This window comes from Thunnus albacares, chromosome 23 (genome assembly GCF_914725855.1).
Source record: "Thunnus albacares chromosome 23, fThuAlb1.1, whole genome shotgun sequence".
Lineage (NCBI taxonomy): Eukaryota > Metazoa > Chordata > Actinopteri > Scombriformes > Scombridae > Thunnus > Thunnus albacares.
Window position 1 is genome coordinate 626,603 of NC_058128.1, and position 20,898 is coordinate 647,500.

Here is a 20,898-nt window from a genome sequence, read left to right on the forward strand (position 1 = left end):
TCAACATCATGAGCCTCAAAAATATGTTTTTCCCCCCGTTTCACCCCGTTCCCCTGTTTCCCTACATACAAAGAATAATGTATCTTTACAAAACAAAGGAAGAGAAAGAAAACCCAACGTTGGTTGCATATGTCACATTAAAGTCAAGCAGTGATGGATGATGCTAATTTAGGGGCTGCTAGCAGGGTTGGCCATTTGCATTTTCACTCGAAAACATCGAAAACATTTCTCATCTTAAAAAACAAAACAAAGAAATCAATCTGCTTTTAATCAAGTTCAGTGGCTTCAATCAGAGATTCATCTCCAGCACTGAGAATATATTTGCATCGTTGATTTCAGACGTCTGCGAATGTTTGACACTCAGAATGCAGAAAAATGCAAAATCCAGATCACACGAACTTGGTCTGCTGTGGCGAAGAAACGTCCACGAGATAAATCCAGAAAAAAACTCGTCAACAAATCCATAAAATCTACCTGGAAACTGATCATCATCGTCATCACAGGCGTGGAGAGACGTTTTATTAAGAAAAGGAGAATCGTCTTTGTATCAAAATGGATTCAAACAAGTTGATCTTCAGGTGTTTCTGGTCACCACAGGTGAGACTCGAGTTTGACCTGCACAGGCAGATACTGATGTTTCTGAGAGGAGATTCAACATCTGTACATTTAAATGTTTTCTTGTATCAATTGTCCACTGGAACCCAAAAATCATCTCTTTCCACTGGAGCTACCATGCTGCACCTACCTACCTACCTACCAATCTATCTATCTATCTATCTATCATCTATATCTATCTATCTATCTATCTATCTATCTATACTGAATATTTGCTATCAATTTCAGTGTAAAACAGCTTATAACTACACATACACATACAGCCAATGAATAACATAATGTTTAATGTAACATGTCAACTTTTTTACCAAATTTGGGTGAAGTATGGAGCATCTGGAGTCCTGGATTATAACAAAAAGATGAAGATAACCGGTGCACAACAGTGTCTCCTGGGTGCCATCTGATGCAAATTACAGGAAGTCAAAAATGTAAATAGACACTATTTTATTAGATTACATTAAAAAACAAAAGGAGCGAACTACGCATTTCGCACGTTGCTTCATCAGATTCACTTTTTTTAAAATCTAGTTTGCACAAGATAATTGCAAATTGTTATGTTGTGCACAGAAGATGGATCTAAGCAGTGTTGCTAGATGGGACTTGAAAAAAGCCAGAATCAAAGCCTACAACGCCCAGTTGTCATAAACATGGCACTTTAAATTAAGAAAGGATCCTTTATATACATACATATATATATACATACATATATATATATATATATATATATATATATATATATATATATATATATATGTACATGTATATATATTGGTCCTCTGATTTTCTATCTCCTGTTTTGTATGGTATAATTAGGTAAACTCAAAACCACAGTTACAATAACAGAATAATGAAAAATGTATGATAGAAATCATGAAATATATCTTTCAGGACTTCAGGAGCTCTGACGGAAAGCATAAATATTAACAGAAATGTTAACAGACTTTGGTATTTTCTTGTTAGTTAGAGCAAATAGCTGTTTGGTTTGGCAACATGTCAGCTGAGGACACAGTTGGACAAAGTGTTGCGTGCTGCGTCCAGAGTTATTGGATGTGATCTCCTGCCTCCAGCAGAAAGCTATAAGGCTACGACCCCTCTCACCCGGCTAACAACCTTTTTAATTTCCTCCCTTCTCTCAAAAGACTAAGAAGCATTAAGACCAGAACATCCAGGTTCCAGGATAGCACATACCCTGAAGCTTAACGCTCCAAACATAGCGCTGCAGGCACTCGGCAGGTTTAATTATTGTGCAATAAGACAGATGTTTTTAATGCACTTCATCTCGGGGGTCGTCTGATGTTGCTGCTAATTTCCCTACAGGTGCTAAATGTTGGATTTTATTTTACCCATTTGTTTTATGCTTTTATGATTGTTTTATGGGTTGGATATTACCTGTCTGTCTAATGTATTATGTGCTGTATGAGGGAGTAGTTTTACTATTTTTACTTGTTTAAGTGAGCAATCATGTTGATATGGCAATAAGGTATTGAATCTTAGGCAAGAACAGCTACATTACTGTGTTAGTTATTTATCTTTTCACATTTTAAAGTTATATTTAAAATGTGTAGTTTTGCACTTAAACTAATAAAGACAAACTGCTAGTAAATCATCAAACGTCTTATGAGTAAAGCTGAAGATATCAGACATCATATAAATTGATCCTGTTGAAGCTCTCAGTGTCTCCTTACAGCTGCTGAGCTAACGTTTCGTTAGCTAACGTTTGTTGATGATCTCTTTTCTTCAGACTAATTCGTACTGTCCATGAGTGTAAACTGGTGGTCTCAGCTTGCTAACGTTAACGTGCACAGTTGCTAACGTTAAATTGTTTCTTGACTGAGACTCGTCACTCTAAACGCCAACAGTTTCTGTTTGTAGTTTGACTGAATCATGAAATAAATGCTGATAAAATAGCAGGAAACAGCTGCTGATAGGGGCTCCTGATGGCCACGCTAGCATCCTGCGTGGTAGCTTGCCGCCATCGGTAGTGTGAGCGTGTGTGTGAATGAGTGAATGTGGCTCGTAGTTTAAAAGCGCAATGAGTGGCTGGAAGACTAGCAAGTGGTTGTATAAGTGCAGTAAATTCCACTGACCATCGTCATAACAGTACACTTCAGCTCAAACTCTGCATATGTGATGTTTCAAAGCAGTGGTTCTCAAACTTTTTTACATCAAGGACCCCTAAACTGACACAAATTAGATCCTGGACCCCCATCTGATTAGATTTTTACTTCTATGACCAACATAGTCCGACATCCTGTCATCGTGTTACTTAAGGATGGAATTAAAGTGACAATAAATGATTCCTCTTTTTGCTGGGGACCCCCTGGAACTCCCTCCTAGACCCCACTTTGAGAACCACTGTTTTAAATCACTAAATCTCTGGTAATATCAGCTAAATGTCTTTTAATAGTGGTACAGTACAGAGTCAGTGATGTAAATCTCCCCGAAACATCCTCGAATCTCCCTGAAGTCAGTTCAGTCAACATGTGGTGTATTTACAGTCTGATATCTGCCCGACGCGGCGCTACAACCAGAGCTCAAAGTAGAATAAGAAAAGTAACAGTAGGCAACATGTGCGTTAAATAAATCTGCCGTCAATCAAAAACAACAAAGATAAATGATTTTTCTTATCACAAATTGACATCAACAGTTCTCAGATGTGTTCATGTTTCTGTACAGCAGAGAAGAAGGCAGTCAGCTCTGACAGAAAGATCAGGTAAAAAAAACAAAAAAACCAAATATATGCACAGTGAAGACCAGACAGCTGCGGTGAGGTCACGCACGCATTCAAACAGATCTGCATGCAGAGGAACGCCGGCCCATGCATTCGAACACACACACAGATACAGAACATGCTGAATGCTTCCTCGTCTTCTACGTCAGAGCTGGAAAAAACAAAACCTCCTCCTCTAAATCTCATCGCGTTTGTTGGACATCTTACCGTCATTGCTACATATCAGTAACACGGACACTTCAGTCACTCAGAGGCTCAAAATATTTTTAACGAGATGTTGAAAATACAAAACTCAGCAGAGGAACAAGAGGAAGCTTTTATAGATCGAGTCAGGGAGTAATTATGGAGTCAGGGAATAATAGTTTAGTTGTATTTAGGTGTTTTGATGTTGCGTTCAATGCAGTTTTGGTTTTGTGTAATTTTATGTTTGTCTTTTAACATCTTGGGATTGTGTTATAAATACATTTGATGTTTTTCATTGATCCATAAATAAATTCAGTCAAATGAGATGGCAGGAAGTGTTCTTTGACTTTTACCGCGTAGAAAATATGTCAGTTAGGTGTAAAGTTACATAAACATAATTATTATATCATTGTAGTCTGTGTTAAAATATTCTAAACTTGCGGTTTACTTAGTCAGCTTTTCCTGGATCATTTCCTTTCTTCAGCAAATTCTTTAGGTGATAATTTTACCTGCTGTTTTCTTTCTTTTGTCACCTTGTTTAACATATGATGAGTTTCTACTTTCAACATATTCTTCTTGTAAGAAATTTTTACGAGCACCTGAGTGACAAAAAATGTCCGTGAGAAGTTTTCAGTGAGATTTCTGTCCTGAATCAGAGCTAATTTAAAGGATTTAGCTGGCGATTTGCTATATTTTTCTTTTGGTCAATAAATCTCATGTTTGGATCCTGAAACTATTAAAAACACGTCAGTGAGTCACACCGAGGTTCCTTCATCATCACCCAGCGGTGTGACAACAACGGAGGAATCAGATATATCAGCTTTGATACACACACAATACTGGTTAGTAGATCAGTTCATTGTTGGTTTGGATCCAAACATGAGATTTGATGACAAAAAGAAAAATATAGAAAATCACCAGAATTATACTTTAACCAGAGACAGATGATAAGATGGTTAAACTGCTTTTCTTAAGAGAAAAAGCTCCCAACAACTCCAAAACTATCTTACTTTTCACGTCTTATCTTGTTTATTTCACACAGGTAGAAATAAAAAAATGAGACATGCTGATGTTATCAACAGTTAGCTCTGGAAGACTGTTAGCATAACTGCTACTCCTTCAAAAGAGTAAAAGTCTGAGGACATCAAAGACTTTCCAACAGGTCACAGAGGTGTTTTATGTAATAATATAAATGTAATTTTGTCTTTTGCAAGAATATGGGTTAGCAGAGCTTTTCTCTTTAATGCTAACACTTCACAAAATCTGAGGAAAGCTGTGAATCGAGTTAGCATCATTGCTACCTTGTGCTTTAAGTAGTTTAGGATCCTTTTAACTTGTTGTGTAAAGCGTCTTTGAGTGCTTTATTAATACAATGTATTATTAGCTTCAAGATTTCTGACTCTTGAATTGATTAACTTAGTTAAGGAAGGTACGATATGTAAATCAAACAGCTTTAAGTGTTGTGGACTTTTTCTCTTGATGGAGCGAGGCTAGCAGTTTCCACCTGCTTCCAGTCTTTGTGCTAAGCTAAGTAAAATGCATTTCTGTGCTGATGTCACAGAGAAGCAGAGGCGGATATCCATTTTCTCATCTGACTCTGGATAAGACGGTTACCAAGTGTTGTTCCCAAAATGTCCTTAAACTACAAACTAAAGAATCTATGTTACCTTCAGCTCTCTTTGTGTTTTAAGACATCAAATTTGAAGACATACAGGATTGGAAAAATAGCAATATGATATTTAAATGTATCTCAGGAAGAGATCAGTCATCAGCCGAGCTGCTACTATTCTCTCTTCTCCTTCGGCTGCTGGAATAAAAATCCTTTCTGAAGAGAAAAGAGAAAGAAAAAGTAATCCAAGGCGAGGTTAGCTGAGTTTTAGTGCGTTCAGAACAATGTTTTCCTCCACCAGAGGTTTGAACTATTCGAGCTGACCCGTCACTTCATCGCGGACACGTCATCCAAACCCGGTGAGTCTGTGGTGGTGCGGGGCCGCCGACCTCTGACCTCTGACCCCGTCATCCTCCAGCCGGGTGGATTGTGTTTCCGTATCGGTTTCCGAGTCTAGAGTGCGGACACTCGGACGATGTTGGCCTGTGAATAGTCGGTGGAGCTCGCTGATTCATCGCCTTCAGGCGTGGTGCCGGGTGGCGTGGGCATGCTGATGACAGCGGCGGTGATGTACGGCTGGTCACAGTTCAGAGGAACTGTCTCCTCAAATTTGGCGTTCAGACTGGAACGACTGGAGCGACTACAGAGAGAGACAGGAGGATGTTTAGAGTCATAAGACACTTCAGATGTGTAAATTTACAAAGAGAAGGAAGTGAAAAGCTCAGGAAAGAAGAAATACTTTTACTAATGAAGGTGTGAAGGTGGGATTAAACCGCCTAAACTGATGAACCCGAACTGAACCAGGACCTAACAACAGTTTTGTTAGTCGTTAACATGAATATCGACCTTTGAAAAATACATTTTGTTTTCTGTGTTCATATTCGTCTCTAAGTCATTGATGACTTGGTAAAATTTTAGGAACTAAAGAACTGATTCTCGTGTGTATAATTTTACATGTTTGCTCATAACTTTTTAATGGTGATACAAGGTTTAGACCAATGTACTCTATTTTTTACCACTCCTCTTAGCCCTGGTTTGTGCATCTCATATATCAGCAAACATTTGGGTCACAGAGATAACATCACCTTCTCTTAGAAGAAAAATAACCAATGATGTTGTAGAGGGTAGAAGGTTGTTTAAAAACACTTCCTGCTGTTTCAAAGGTATTTCCAGAATCCTCAAATACTCTTCAAACCATCTGGATGGAAAAATATTCTGTCTGCTGAATGATAAAAAGATTTTTAACTTGTTTCTCAAGTTGTGACTCTTTTTCCGTCCGACTGCCATCTTCAAGTTAAGTTAAAATCTGAGGTCAGAGTATTTTTCCAGATGGTTCGAAGAGTCTTTAATGGTTCTGCAAATACTGTCAGAACAACAGGAAGTGTTTTTAAACGATGTTCTCGGTTTTTCAAATAATGCAGGTTAATTATCTTTTAGAGAACGGTAGAGCTGCTCGCTAAATGTTGATTATTTGAATCATCAGTGGAGAAGCCTCTTGGTCGTCTTGTGATTTATCAGTTGAATCACTACTTTGTCTCAAAATGACCAAACTACAAAACTGTGATACAGGCACCAGCTGTAAAACCTGATATATATTTAGACTTTTTTCTCCAATCAACCTTCCTGAATTAACTTCAATGATTTGTTCATCTAAACCATCAACCTGTCTCTTAGATCCCATCCCAACTAGGCTGCTTAAGGAAGTCTTACCCTCAGTTAGCACTTCTTTACTAGATATGATCAATCTTTTTAGGACCAGGCTATGTACCACAGTCCTTTAAAGTGGCTGTAATTAAACGTTACAGTAAGTCAACTATAGACCTATATCTAACTTTCCATTTCTATCTAAGATCCTTGAGAAAGCAGTCTCTAATCAGTTATGTGACTTTCTACGTATCAATAGTTTATTTGAGGTTTATTAGAGCGCATGAAATCCACAGAGCGAATCTCATGAAGCAACATGCAAAAGACATAGTTTGCTCCTTTTGTTTTTTATGTAATCCGTTAATAAAAAAGTTTTAATCCTATATCCTGGTGTGCGCTGGAATAATTTTTTTGATTAACTGTATTTGCCCTGCATCAGCTGGCACCCAGGAGAGAGGCACTGCTGTGCACAGGGTATCTTCAGTTTTTTGACTATTCACCTTGTATATGCTTCCTTTAGGTAATATTATTAGGAAACACTGCATACATTTTCATTGTTATGCAGATGATACCCAATTATATTTATCAATGAATCCAGATGAAACCAATCAGCTAACTAAACTCCAAGCATGCCTTAAGGACATAAAGACCTGGATGACCTGCAATTTTCTGCTACTAAACTCAGATAAAACTGCAGTTATTGTGCTTTCACCCCCCTCTCCCCCTCCCTTCCTCTTTCTCCCTCAACCCAACCGGTTGAGGCAGACGGCGTCCACCTAGAGTCCAGTTCCTCCTGTTAAAGGGGAGTTTTTCCCTGCTGCCGTCACCAAGTGCTGCTGATGGGGGAATGTTGGGTCTAGACCTGCTCTATGTGAAAAGTGCCCTGAGATAACCTGTGTTGTGATTTGGCACTAAAAAAATAAAATTGACTTGACTTATTGACTTGATGGAAACAGGAGCTTTCAGCTCCGGTGGTGAATGTTAGAGAAGTCGACTAAACTAGTTTTGAAGCAGAAGCTGGTAAAAGCTCCTCTACCGTCCGGTGTGATCGACTCCTCGGCTGACATACCAGCACACACACTTTTTACCATGTGGAATAAAATCAGTGGCATTAAAGGTAAAAACTGAGACTTAAGTAGGTTGTTACAGCTGTTTAGTGTGGGGCGACTGTACTGTAAATAATATATTTCTCATAATTGATTCTCATTGTCATTCTGAATCATATTTACACAGCGAACCATCGTATCTGTGAACGTGTAGAGAGACAGCAGAGTAGCAGCAGAGATGTGACTGACACTCTGCAGCTCACAGACAGCAGTCTGGTCTCCCAGCTGTCCATGTTTAGGAGAAAGTTCCCAGACCTCCCACAGCCTCCCACAGCTGGACATATTCTGGATTCCTGCTCACTGACTCAACACGGGAATACACGGTCACATGATCTCTGCTGGCATGTGTTTATATACAGTATGTCTCTGTGTCCCATACTGCTCACTTCATCACTTTATTTTATAGTGTCCAGTTTTTAATTTCATGTGTTAATGTCAGTCAAGTTAAAGCTGATCCTCCTTTAAATTAAAATGCTGTTCTTTATTTTAAACTGTATGAAACTATTTAGATGCAACTCAGATAAATATATTCAGGAGGAAAACATGACGCCAGAACAGGACCCCTGGTGCCTTCTCAAAGACTCCTGGGACATTTTAAAGGCCCGATGGAACTTCTTGACTGACCACTGTAACCTCATCCAGGACCCCTGGAACCTTTTTAAGAATCCCAATGAGCTACTGAAGTATCATTACTCATTAAGGACCCCTTAGCTCTGTTCAAGACCTACAAACCCTTCACAATGATCTTTGATACTTCTTCAAGGGGTCCTGTAACCTCTTTAAGGATTCCTGGGACTTCCTCAGAGATAATTTGAACCACCTTAATGATCTCTAATGACCAAGACCACCTTAAGGATTATTCAAAAATCCTAAAAATCCTAAACAAAATCTAAAACCTCAAGGACTCTCCAAGACCTTTTCAACCTTCACAAGGAACTCTAAACAATCTCTAAAGACCTTTGGGACCTTCTCAAGGACCTCTACACCCCCTTAATAACATCAGTTGTCACATATAAAGTATAAAATCCCACCTGTTGGTCAGCGGCCTCTCTCTGATCTGGATGGTGCTCAGCTCCTGCAGGCTGCCCTGCAGACCCACCGACATGTTGGAGTTCGGGACGTTGAAGCTCTTCCTCTTCCTGCGAGAGCAGCAGGAGGTGAAGCCATGAGGTGAGGAGGAGGAGGAGAGGGAGGAAGAGCGAGACACCTGCTTCACCAGACCCACCTCCCTGCAGCTCGACTCATACGTCTTCTCGTCCACAAAGTCGTGATTCTGAGGTGGAGAGGCAGGATGTTAGAGGCAGAGGTAATAGTGACGCCTTATTTAGATTTAGATTTAGTCTTTTGATGAAAATGTTTATTAGTTTTAGTTCAGTTTTTGTTAGTTTTAGTCAACAAAAACTAAAGTGAATCCAGCAGCTGATGATTCAGAAACTTGTAGATGAATTTAGCCCATAAATCTGTAACATCAGATAACATTACTGACAGAGACAGAACGTTACTGAATGAAGATGCATCTTAATAATGGCAGAGCAGCAGGTTAAACAGCTAAATCAACTTCTGAACAAGAGCTCTTATTGGCTGCTGGAGACTGTTTGACCAATCAGGAGTGTGATTCCACAGATGCTTCAATAAGACTTTAAAACATTCATTAGTTCATTCATACGTCTTTCATATTGTCACTTAGTTTTTATTCATGGATGAAAAATGTAAAATATTTTGACATAGTTCTTGTTCTCAAGTGACTTTTCATTTAGCTTTAGTCTCATTTTTTATTGTGGGAAAAGGTAACGGAATATTTTTTCGTCAAAATGTTGTCTTTGATTTTGACTTTTACAGATCTTCTTTGTGGGTAATCAGTTTTTTTTTCCTGATTTCATGCAGATTTATAAAAAGAAATAATGTGCTCTAATGTAATGTCACCTGGATTTATCTGTTGCCAACCTTTATGTAATCATAGTGTAGTCTGCTGCTAATCAGTTTCACTCTCCTTTTGTTAAAAAGACCAAAGTTGGAATAAACCAGAATGTTTCTTTAATTATGGACATCAAACAGTTTATATAGTTACATTGTACAGTTATACAGTTTTTAAATTTCAGTGTGTTTTGTGTGTTTGTGTTCTCACCGTGGTTTTCTCCAAACAGTGCAGAAGGTGATGATGATGCACCTCAAAGTTGGGGTTGATCTTGCACACCAGCGCCTGTCCTGCCTCCTTGGATGCCTTCAGGGCACAAACATAAATCACATGACCACACAGTGATCCATCATTGGACATGTCACAGCACAAACAAGGACCGTCCCCCAGCGTCCGCGTTAATGTTCTCACCACCTATGGCTACGTTCACATCTGTCCAGTTAGAAAGTGACGGATTGCTCACTGGTTCAAACACAGGCCACAGACTGCCGCCATTCAGCAGCTTCATCGCTGCTTCTCACGGATGTGTTTGTGTTTCTGGTGTTGCATGTCTGTCTGTTTGACTCAAGCCTCATTTGATCCAAGAGAGCCACCGTACTCATGTTGCTCAGGGGTTCAGACTGAATGTGACGCAGGTGGATAGACAGAAGGGCTGAAGACTTAGGGAAGATGGCGGTAGGAGCTCAGATACTTAAAGGAACAATCCACCATTTTAGGGAGTATGCATTTCAGCCGTCTTTCCCAGAGTCACATGAGAAGATGGCTACGAGGCATGTTCAGTCTAGCTTAGCACAAAGACTGGAAGTAAAGGGAAACTGCTAAGAAGGAACACGCTGGACCTCCTGGGTCTGCAAGCCAATGGGAAGAGGGTAGGGTCTCCGTTTTGAACAACAGTTCACAACTTTCAAAGACTTTTCCCACACAGGACTTTAAATAACATTTGTAATATTGTTTTTCAGGTAACAACCAATAACCACTTCCAAGAGGGTTTACATTAGGTTAAGTTTTGGTAATGTTAGGTCCACAACTAGCCCTTGACTACCTTCCTTTAGGGTACCTTCTGGGGCTGAAGGAAGCTATGAATCTCACTATTGGGGACTGTAAAGGAAGTGACGCACCTGATTCCTGGCAGTCCTACTGGAAGCAATGGAACTCATTCATAAGGACCTCTAAAAAGTTGACACACTTAACTCCTTGGGAGTTTAAAGTAAGTGAAGCTTACTCCTGTGTACCCTAGAGGAAGGCAAGCACTATACTCATAGGGACCCCAAGGGAAGTAATGCACCTCACTGAATCCTGGGAATTCTATGGGAAATGATGAACCTCAATCCTAGGTACTTTAAAGAAAGTAACACACCTCACTCCTAGGAATTGTAATGGAAGTAATGATCCTCCCTCAATACTGGAGACCTTAATGAAGTCTGGGTATCTTAAATCCTGAAGATTCTAAAGGAAGTCACAAACCTTCTGACGACCCAAAAGCAAGTCATCTGACTTCTGAAAACCCTAAAGAAGGTGACAAACATTACTCCTGGGGACCCTATACCCTTCCTATTGGCTTGCAGACTAAGGGAACCCTGAAAGGAAGTCTGCAGTTGGACCCTCTTGAAACTCCTAGCCTAACTTAGGACTGTGCCTCGGTTCTTTTCTATTCATGTACACAGTATCTGTCTCTTCCATCTTCTCGTGACTCTGGTTAAGAACTCAAACTAGCTTTTTTCTCAAAACTTTGGACTGTTCCAGACTGTTCAGTTTGTCTAGCTCCACTGTAGCCTCTGCGTCAGATTGACTCTGCCCCGTTCATGCTGCATGGCTGGCTGATTGACATGCAGCTCATCCTTCAATCTCATTCGTCCACACGGTGATGAAATCTAAGACGCGTATTGATTATGTCATGAGCAGCGCAGGCCAGTCAGTCGGCAGCCGAGCCACCGAGCCAATCAAAATGCACATGAATCCAAACAAAACAGAGAGGAAGACAGAAGCTGGGAGGCGAAAGGTGGAGGGATGAAGCCTTTGGAGACCCTCAGAAAACACCTGAGGACCAGGTCATGCACAGTTGAGTTAGTGGGGCGGACTAACGAATGAAGAGGTCAATAAACAGTTTCTGTTCTCCACATATGGTGTCAGTTTGAGAGCAAAGATGAGAGATGTGCAGAGATTCTAAGAAAAAGAAAAAAAACAAAGAAGCAGGACTGAGAGTGAGTCAGTGATGCAGCCACAGACAGCAGGGTTAGAAAGAGATGGAAAGAAAGTTCAGCAGTAACAGTTTCCTTTGGTGGAGTTAAAAGTAACATCAGGACAGTGAACCTGCTGGTATTTTTCCATCACAAGGACTTAAAAAAAACTTAAAATCAGGCTGAACAGCAGGATTTTTCTGCCCTCTCTGTTTCATCTGTTGGATGAGATCAGAAATGTTTTCTGTTCAGCCTGTAACCACATCCAACAGTGACGTCACAGTGTCCTGGAGTACACCTGTACATCACTGCAGCAAGGTGAGAAGTTACACCACTGGAGGGCAGCAAAAACAAGATGTTCAGGGTGTGCTACTTTAGTTTTGAATTACTTGTAACCTAAAACTGAACCTTGCAGAGCAAAGATGGTCGGTTCTGCCTTGCTTTTCCAGCCCTGGTATTTTACAAACCGGGAAGGATCAGATGTACGTAAATAAAAAGGCGAAAAGCTTTAGATGTAAGTCATTGGAATATTAAAAAGTCTTTGGTTTAAAGTTGAAAAAGTCTTCATTCATTTACACAGAGTAGTGACACGGTGGCTAATGCTATGTTGTGTTTGTTGTGGTTGACATATGATGACAAATCTGCTTAACCGAGCACCTGGAACTTGATTTAATACCCAAAATTTATCTCCCTGAACTTGTGGGAAACAAAAGCAGAACCCGGAACAAGTTCAGTTACAGGTCTCTAAGTCCCAGTAATGGAAAAACTCTAGAAGCAGCTCATAAATTAAATAATTGTAATAACAAAATTTATTTGTAGCACTTTTCAGAACCAATGTTTAAAAAGTGCTTTAAGCAAAACAGACAATAAAAACAAAAAAATCAGGAATAAATAAATAATGAGGCAAAAACCAGTAAAACAGACATAACATGATGTCATGAGCAATGTATAAAACAACAAAATGTCAAGCATAGCAGACCCAACATTTATCAGTAGGCTAACTGATAATAATGTATTTCGAGATGACGGTGTGGTTAGCCAGAGCTAACAGTGTCATTCAGAGCCTGGAGGTCCTAATGTTGGAAGCACAAGCTCACAGGATGGTGACGTAACAAAAAACATGGAGTCCAGATTTTGCTCCTAAACTTGGAAACAGCAGGTAAGAACACAATTTCACCACAAGGTCCATGTAGTAGCTGTTCAAGATGAGATATTCTGTTCTGGAAGTGCTCAATCTATTAATATCTATAATTATATGACAACTGGACAAGTCCATACGCTGAGGGAGATGATATTATGTCATTTAAAGCTCCAGAACAGGTACTAAATGGACCTTATGATGAGATTCTTTTCTCAACAACAAAAACATGAGAAGAAAAGTCTCTTCCAGCCATCCAGGAAAGAATGTGGAAGAAAACAGCTCCAAAACAGCTTTTACGGTCATAGTAAGAGTCACTAAAAAGAGTGCTTACCATCTGAAGGGTTTATATTTTGAACATTCTTCACATAATTAAATGTTTGAATGCCTGAGTGAGTCACATGTCTGGGTTCATGCTACTTTCAGACTCTGGCTCAGTTGTGGATGAATTCAGCTACTTTTTGTTTGGATTATGGGAACCATAGTGTTTAGAGTTGGAGTGAAACATGCGACTAAAGTTTGGAGCTTGTTGTTTGTTGTTGACTACAGATGGGTAGTAAGTAAAACATATAAACTGCAGGTCAGAGTAGCTTTATGACCCAGTGGGGGAAATGGAAAAATGTTAATGTTGAACCGATTGATATATTTATAGCTTGACAGATAAGAAAGAAAAAAGAAAACATGATGGATCACTGACTGAGGAAAACGGCAGCGTGAGGAGGTAAACAGCCAATCCCCCTCCGGCATGCAGCAGCCTGCAGCGCGTTCGGTCACAGCTCAACGAGAGAAAGAAAAACATGAAAAAAAAAGGAAGAAATCAAAGGATAAAAAAAAAAAAACACCAGCACCACCCGACGACGATGGATGACGACTGCATTTCCGTGGTTACCTCCTCGTCTGGGCCAATCAGCAGCTGGTTGCGTTTGTACTGCAAATAAGCGTTAGCCCCTCCGCTCTTCACCGCGTGAATTCTAGCAAGCCTGGTTTTCTGTTTGTGAACACACACACATGTCCATTTAGCCTGTCCAATTATCCTCTGTGTGTGTGTGTGTGTGTGTGTGTGTGTGTGTGTGTAAAGTGACGAGACAGAGCAGCTGAGTTAAACTGCAAAGACAGACTGTATCTGTGGAGAACAGAAACACTGAGGAAAGATTTGAACCCCAGAATCTGTCTGATCAAAAAAAGAGATAAAGAGGTCAAAGTCCTAATTATCATTTTGAATTTCATAAAAAAAAGATTCATTTTTTTGTGATCTCAAAATAATTATTTTCAAAGTCGTCTACTTGTGATTATCTGACTCAGAACCTGAGAGGTTCTGCGATGGCTTTGTGACCTCAGTTTGGGGTTTATTAAGGGATAAATTCATGTATTAGACTGAGCCCTGGAAGCCAAGAGAAATGTTTTCCTACAATCTTTTGCACAAAATTAAATTATCTTGTGCAAACAAGACAACATCTCAAACAACATAATAACTTGTGCAAAGAACATATCTTGCACGGTGAAAATTAAAATCGGCCTGAACATAACTTCTCAACAAGATAATAATGTGTGCAAACAAGAAAACAGTTTGTGCAGACAAGATAATAACTCACGAAAACAAGAAAATAATTTGTGCATACGAGATCATTTCTGCAACAGAGATGATAAGTTGAACATGAAAGACAGATAATATCTCACATGAACATGATACTGACTTGTGGGAACAAGATAATAATTAATAAAAGTTAATTTCTTGTCAATATTTTGTGGGGCTTCAGCGGCTCTGAAGGATAAATCATAATTACGAGAAAACGAATGTCTGTTTTGGTTTGAGCGGAGCGTCTCGTGTGATTCAGACAAATGTTGATCGTGTACAGATTTTGGTATTCAGACAGCAGCAGACAGAGAAAAGATTCAGCTGCTTCATGTTTCTATCGGCCTCCCAGTGGGATAAACAAAGATCTCCAGCTCAACCAGAACAGTCATTTGTTGATGTTGAGAGGAAGTAAATCCTGGACGCAGCTCTGTCCTCTCTGCGTCTTCCTCCCTTTTCTCCTGTGGGTTCTGCAGAAGCTAAGATTTCTAAATTAAGAAGAAAAAGCACAAACTCAGCTGCGATGGGACATGACGGGCTTGTGCTTCATGATGAAGATGAAATCTGCTGCAGTAAAAAAAAACTCACAGTGTTAACGTTCACATTTGTTTCTATCTGTCCGGGCAACAAACAATCTGACTTCTGTCTCAACAACAGCTACGTAGAACAGTTTCTCAGTGAGTTGGAGGAAGTTTAAAGGGGTTAAAGGTCGTGTCATCACCTTCTGAGCTCGTCTCTTCTCGGCTCTCTGGCTCTGGTGGTAGATCCGGCTGAAGTTGGAGACGATGACGGGCACCGGCAGGGCGATGACCAGCACGCCGCTCAGCGAGCAGATAGAGCCAAAGATCTTCCCCACGATGGTCTTTGGAACCATGTCGCCGTATCTGAGAGAGAGAGAGAGAGAGAGAGAGAGAGAGAGAGTCAGAGGTCAGAGGTCGGGCTTTGACTTCAGGCTCTGATACTGATAATACACGCGGGATGGTCACACATGTTCTCACCAAATGTTACTGCAGTCTCTTCAACTCTATAAATCACCATGAATAGAAATAGTTTTTGCTCATTATAACGAGGAAAACAACTCATTATAACATTAAACAAGTGATTTTTCTGGTTCTAAGGAGAAAAGTGTTATTAGACTGTAAACTGCTTGTTAAATGTTTGAATGAATCGAGTCTAAATGTCTTTTAACGCAGAATTAAATACATGTGTTTGTTTTCAGACGTTTATAACAATAAAGCTCTTCATCATTACGACCAGAAAAGTATCTCGGAATAAGAAAATACATTTTCCTGTTATAAGTATGGAAGTTCTTTGCTGTTGTGCAAAACATCTTTTTTTTCCCCCCAAATTTGCTGTTAAACTCGCACGATGTTAAAATATTTACAAGAGAAATATAAACGATCATAAATACTAGAAATTCTGCACTGCAAACTATAATATGGTCAAAACATTAAATCCATATCTTTGTGCAAAATTGCAAATTGTAAACTATAGTCAAGGTCATCAGATTCCCTATTTATTCATATAGGTATTCATACACACACACATATATATATATATATATATATATATATATATATATATGTGTGTGTGTGTGTGTGTCAGAGTCTGCCCCCCCCGTTGCTGTGGGAATTATCCAATCATTCAGTCTCACTCTCTGCTCTGCCACACCCCTCATTAGTTCAACCACCTTCACCTGGCGTTCCCACCTGCTCATCATCTGCAATCAAGCCTGTATATAAGCTGCCTTGGCCCACTCCCTCCTTGTCAGATTGTCTACGCTACTATGCTAAGTGGTCTTGCTTTCTTCACTGGACTGCCTTCCTGGTTTCTGATCAGCTTGTCTTCGACCATCGCTCCTCGTCTCTGCCCCGGTAAACCCACCAGCCTTCTGTCCCTGACTCTGAGTTCTGCCTGCCGGTTCCCTGGTCTTTGTCCGCTGTGGGAGTGGAAGATCCGGTGGAGTCATACTCATTAGAACTGTGTTTCTCTGACCGTGCTAATATTGCCCTGACATCATGGGAAATAAAGACTGCAAAGTTTATACCAGTGTCGTTTGTGCTGCTATTGGGTCCATCCTATACCCGTTACATATATATGTGTGTGTGTGTGTATAAAACAAGGTCAGAGAAGTTTTTAAAAACTGTGTAAGCTGCTTTATACATGTAGAGACAAATAAACAAAACTAGAACTAAAATATGATCAGGACAATGTTGGGGGATCATGATAAATATAAAGTAAACATAAATAAAGTGAATTAAGTGTGATACTGAATGTTGGAGAATAGTTATGTGATGTATTTGTGTCATTTTCATCATCTCCTGATATGAAAACCAGCCCCTCACAGTCACTTTTCCTTTAAATTGTCCATTTTCCAGTTTGCTTTTAATTCAGGCTGAAAAATCCACCACATATGTCAGAATCTTCATTTATATTCTGTATTTCCATTTATTAAAATGTGTAAAAATGAAGCAAACAGTGTGCGAGTCTTAATATTTATTCCTGAAAGATGATCAGTTACAGAAAAAGCACTTTCCTTTAGAATAAACAGCTGCTGCTTTATGAATAATGAGTGTAAACGCTGTTGATGACAGAAACTCAATGTGTAAACTAAACGCTACTTTTTCCAACAATCAGCAGAAAATGGAGCTGATGCAGCGTTTTGTCCCTTTTCTGAATGAAGCTGCAGTTCAGTCGGCGTCCACATGGAGGAGCCAGAGATCTGCAGAGTTCATTATTGTGACTGTAAAACATCACAGCCTGTAAACACTCTGCAGGCAGATGAACTCATTTAAAGTCCTGAACAACATTCAAACAATAAAAACTCTTCAGCAGCGTCTCTGCGCTGGTCGACTCTCAGTCCTCTTTAAAAACACGTCTCGTTCATTATTATCAGACACAGAGAGATGTATATTCTACCTGATGGCTGTCCCTGCCTTCCCAGCATGCTCAGCGGTCAGATGTTCAGATGGAGGAGAGCTCAGTTTGTCTCTGCGGGTTTCTGTCTCCATCAGCTCAAATTAAAATCCTGCAGAGAAGCTGCAAGAAACTTTATTCACACACCAATGCTGCGACAAAACGAAGAAATACACCAAGAGACGAGACGTGTTTGATCCCTCGAAGTCCAAATGCAAAATAAAAATGAGACTAAAGTCATCTACAGAGACAGAAAACTGATGTTCTGATCTAAAATATACATTTCTCCCTTTTATTTTTTCTCAAAGACCACAGGACTTCCAGAGCTGCTGCTGCAGGAGACAAAAATACCTTAATTCATTTGTTGTAGATTATAAAATAAAATAAATCTTGTACGTTAGTGTGCGTCATTTGTCTCAGTCTGTTTATGTTGTTTGTATTTATTGTTGCTGCTCTCTATTTTTTTTTTAACATACAGTCATCAAAGAGCATTAAAATAAAGGTCGTAATCTATTAGGGCTGCAACTAATGATTATTTTCATTATCGATTAATCTGTCAATTATTTTCTTAATTAATCAATTAGTTGTTTGGTCCATAAAATGCTGATCAGTGTTTCTCAGAGTTGAAGACGACGTCATCAAATGTCTTGTTTTGTCCATAACAAAGATATTCAGTTTGCTGTCATAGAGACTAAAGAAACCAGATAATATTCACATTTAGAAAGATGGAATCAGAGAATTTTGACTTTTTCTTCTTAAATGTTTAACTGATTATCAATATAGTTCACAACTAATCGATTAATCAACAAATTGTTGCAGCTCAATAATCTACAAACTAAATGTTCCAGTTTGAACTTTTTATCAGCTGCTCAAACAACAAACTGACAGGATGAACCGCTGCTCCATCAAACCTGTCTGACTGGAACTAATCGTCTTAAATCCTGCAACAGACGACCGACGAGGGACCAATCAGGGGCCTTTAAAAGACGGAACTAGTGTTACGTTTCTTTTACAGCATCATGAGCTCTGAAACATTTAGTCGATTGACAGAAAAATGATCATAACTATTTTGATAATGAATTAATTGTTTAATCAAAACATTCTGTAGTTCTTGTAGTTTTCTTAATCTTATTCTGCAGTAAAATACACATTTTGAGGTTTTCATGTGTTGTTTAGGAGAGCAAGTAAGTTGTTGACTTCGGGTGTTACAAACCTGTGACGACATTTTTGAAGATTTTCTGAGACTAAACAATAATAATCAAATAATCAATAATGAAAATAATCATTTGTTGAACCACTATAATTATTATATACTATTAAAATAAAGGTTATAATCTACAAAATCCTCATGTTTCATTCTGGGTGGCATGCCGACAAACAGTCAACCAGGGGTCAATGGGGGGCCGACAAAGGGCCAACCAGGGGCCGACCTGGGGCCAACAAGGGGCTGACCAGGGGCCAACAAAGGGCCGACCGGGGGCCGACAAAGGGCCAACAAGGGGCTGACCAGGGGCCAACAAAGGGCCGACCGGGGGCCAACAAAGGGCCGACCGGGGGCTGCTAAAGACAGAAATAGTGTTACGTTACTTTTACAGCATCATGTGTGTGAAATGATTACAGACAGTAATCGGCAGTAACTCTTGCTGCTTTAATGAGCGACTCCACACAAACAGCAGGTTCATGTTTCACACTCGTGTTTTAAGATGCAGACGACCTTCATCTGACGGACACAAACATCTCTGTTTTCTCTGCAAACGTCTTCTGTTCTCTCTGAGCCTGCAGTGATGAAGGCGGCGCTGTTTTTCCACCACTGCTGCTCAGTGTGTGTTCAGGGTCTAAATCTGTCCTCAGCGCTCGCAGCTCTTTGTGTCCACTGCAGTTTAATATGAGAAGACACCAATTAACCTCCCGTCTCCTCGAGACAGACGATGAACAGTGACAACGAGGACGAAGGCTGCAGCAGCATCACGTCAGAGTCCTGCAGCCTGTTTGAGTTCAGACGTTCAACGTCCACAGTTTGCATCCGTTAAATAAGAAAAGGTGAAGAGACGAAATGTAACGATGGTGATGTTGATCTGAAACATGACATCTGAACAACTGCTGGTCAGATCTAATTCTTGCTCTCCAGAAGATGAACCCTTTGGATTTTAATGACCACATGATGTTTCCTCTGGCGCCACCCGCAGGACAAACTTTACATGTTTATCTCAGATCTTAGAGAAACTGTCTTCTTCTCTAACTTCATACTGTCCAGCTGTCAAAGCTCTGCCTCCTTTCACTTCATTTAAACCCTGTTTCTGTGCTACTCTCTACCTTTGTTCCCAAACAATCCCACAATGCATTCTGTCATCAAACGTCATCAAAATTACAAGATGGCGGTATTTGCAAAACAGCCCGTTATTATGGTTTCTTACCATCCAGCGTATTCTGTGTCATTTCATGCTGTATTCTGATTGGTTGGTTTGTAGTAGCAGCAGTCACATGGTGTGACTTTGGTCCTAAAATCATCCGTCGGTGGATTCTCACAGTGAAATCTGGAACAACTTTAATCTCAGTCAGAACAACATCACACAGAGTGAAGAAACCTTCAAACTGTGGAAATCTGAACAACAAAGCTGATGTTTTATACCGCTTGTAATATAGTTTTATATATCGCACGCTGGCAGTTTTGAACGCAGCTCTGTGCAGCTGCAAACTAAGTCTGTTCCGTTCTGTCGTCTTTTAAACTCGAGTGTCTGCAGTCACTGATTTCCTTTTAGTCTCTTCTTAAAACTCACTTTCCTGGTTTTACCAGAGTTTTTATTTTCTTTTAACTTTCTTTTATTTCTGCTTTTATAGGAACAGTTGAGCCTTCAGCTGTGATGTTTGTTTATTTTATTTTATTTATTGTAATTATTGTTTTCTTCCTCAAGTGTGTTTTGTGTCTGTTTGGCACATATGTAACACACCACTCTGTGTGTGTATGTGTTATTAAAAAGAAAACCTAATAAAAAGTAAACAACAACAACAAAACAGCAGGGAAAAGGAGGTGAATTATGACCTTTTCTGTTTTCCATAAAAACAAATAAATGCTGTTTGTGTGTGTGATGAGCTCTGCAGCCTGTAGGAGGCACTGACGACACTTTACACTTAACGAGGCTTAATGATTAATTGGAAGCTTCTGTATTAATGAGCAGCAGATCCTTGATGAAGGACACAGTCATATGACTCTGACACACACACCTGTACTCTGACTGTGTGTGTGTTTCTAATTCTGTATGCGTGACAGTTATTGTGACACACACACACACA

The 20,898-nt window shown here is 39.7% G+C and overlaps 1 protein-coding gene across 1 annotated transcript; it reads right to left on the reverse strand.

Annotated features, from left to right (window-relative positions):
• Positions 1–3,210: 3,210 nt before the first annotated feature.
• LOC122974945 (potassium voltage-gated channel subfamily D member 2-like) lies at positions 3,211–16,165 on the reverse strand. Its single transcript, XM_044343045.1, has 4 exons — positions 15,413–16,165; positions 10,014–10,109; positions 8,920–9,161; positions 3,211–5,778 (listed from the first exon to the last, which is right to left on the reverse strand). Exons 1-4 carry the CDS (start codon positions 15,563–15,565, stop codon positions 5,592–5,594), a joined length of 678 nt encoding a protein of 225 aa, XP_044198980.1. The 5' UTR covers positions 15,566–16,165; the 3' UTR covers positions 3,211–5,591.
• Positions 16,166–20,898: the final 4,733 nt, after the last annotated feature.

Excerpts from the sequence above, each read along its gene's own strand:
- LOC122974945 (XM_044343045.1), bottom strand. The coding sequence starts at position 15,565 with ATGGTTCCAAAGACCATCGTGGGGAAGATCTTTGGCTCTATCTGCTCG. Across the intron at positions 10,110-15,412 it reads AGAAGAGACGAGCTCAGAAG|GCATCCAAGGAGGCAGGACA; the intron begins GTGATGACACGA and ends TGTGCCCTGAAG. Across the intron at positions 9,162-10,013 it reads ACTGTTTGGAGAAAACCACG|AATCACGACTTTGTGGACGA; the intron begins GTGAGAACACAA and ends TCTCCACCTCAG.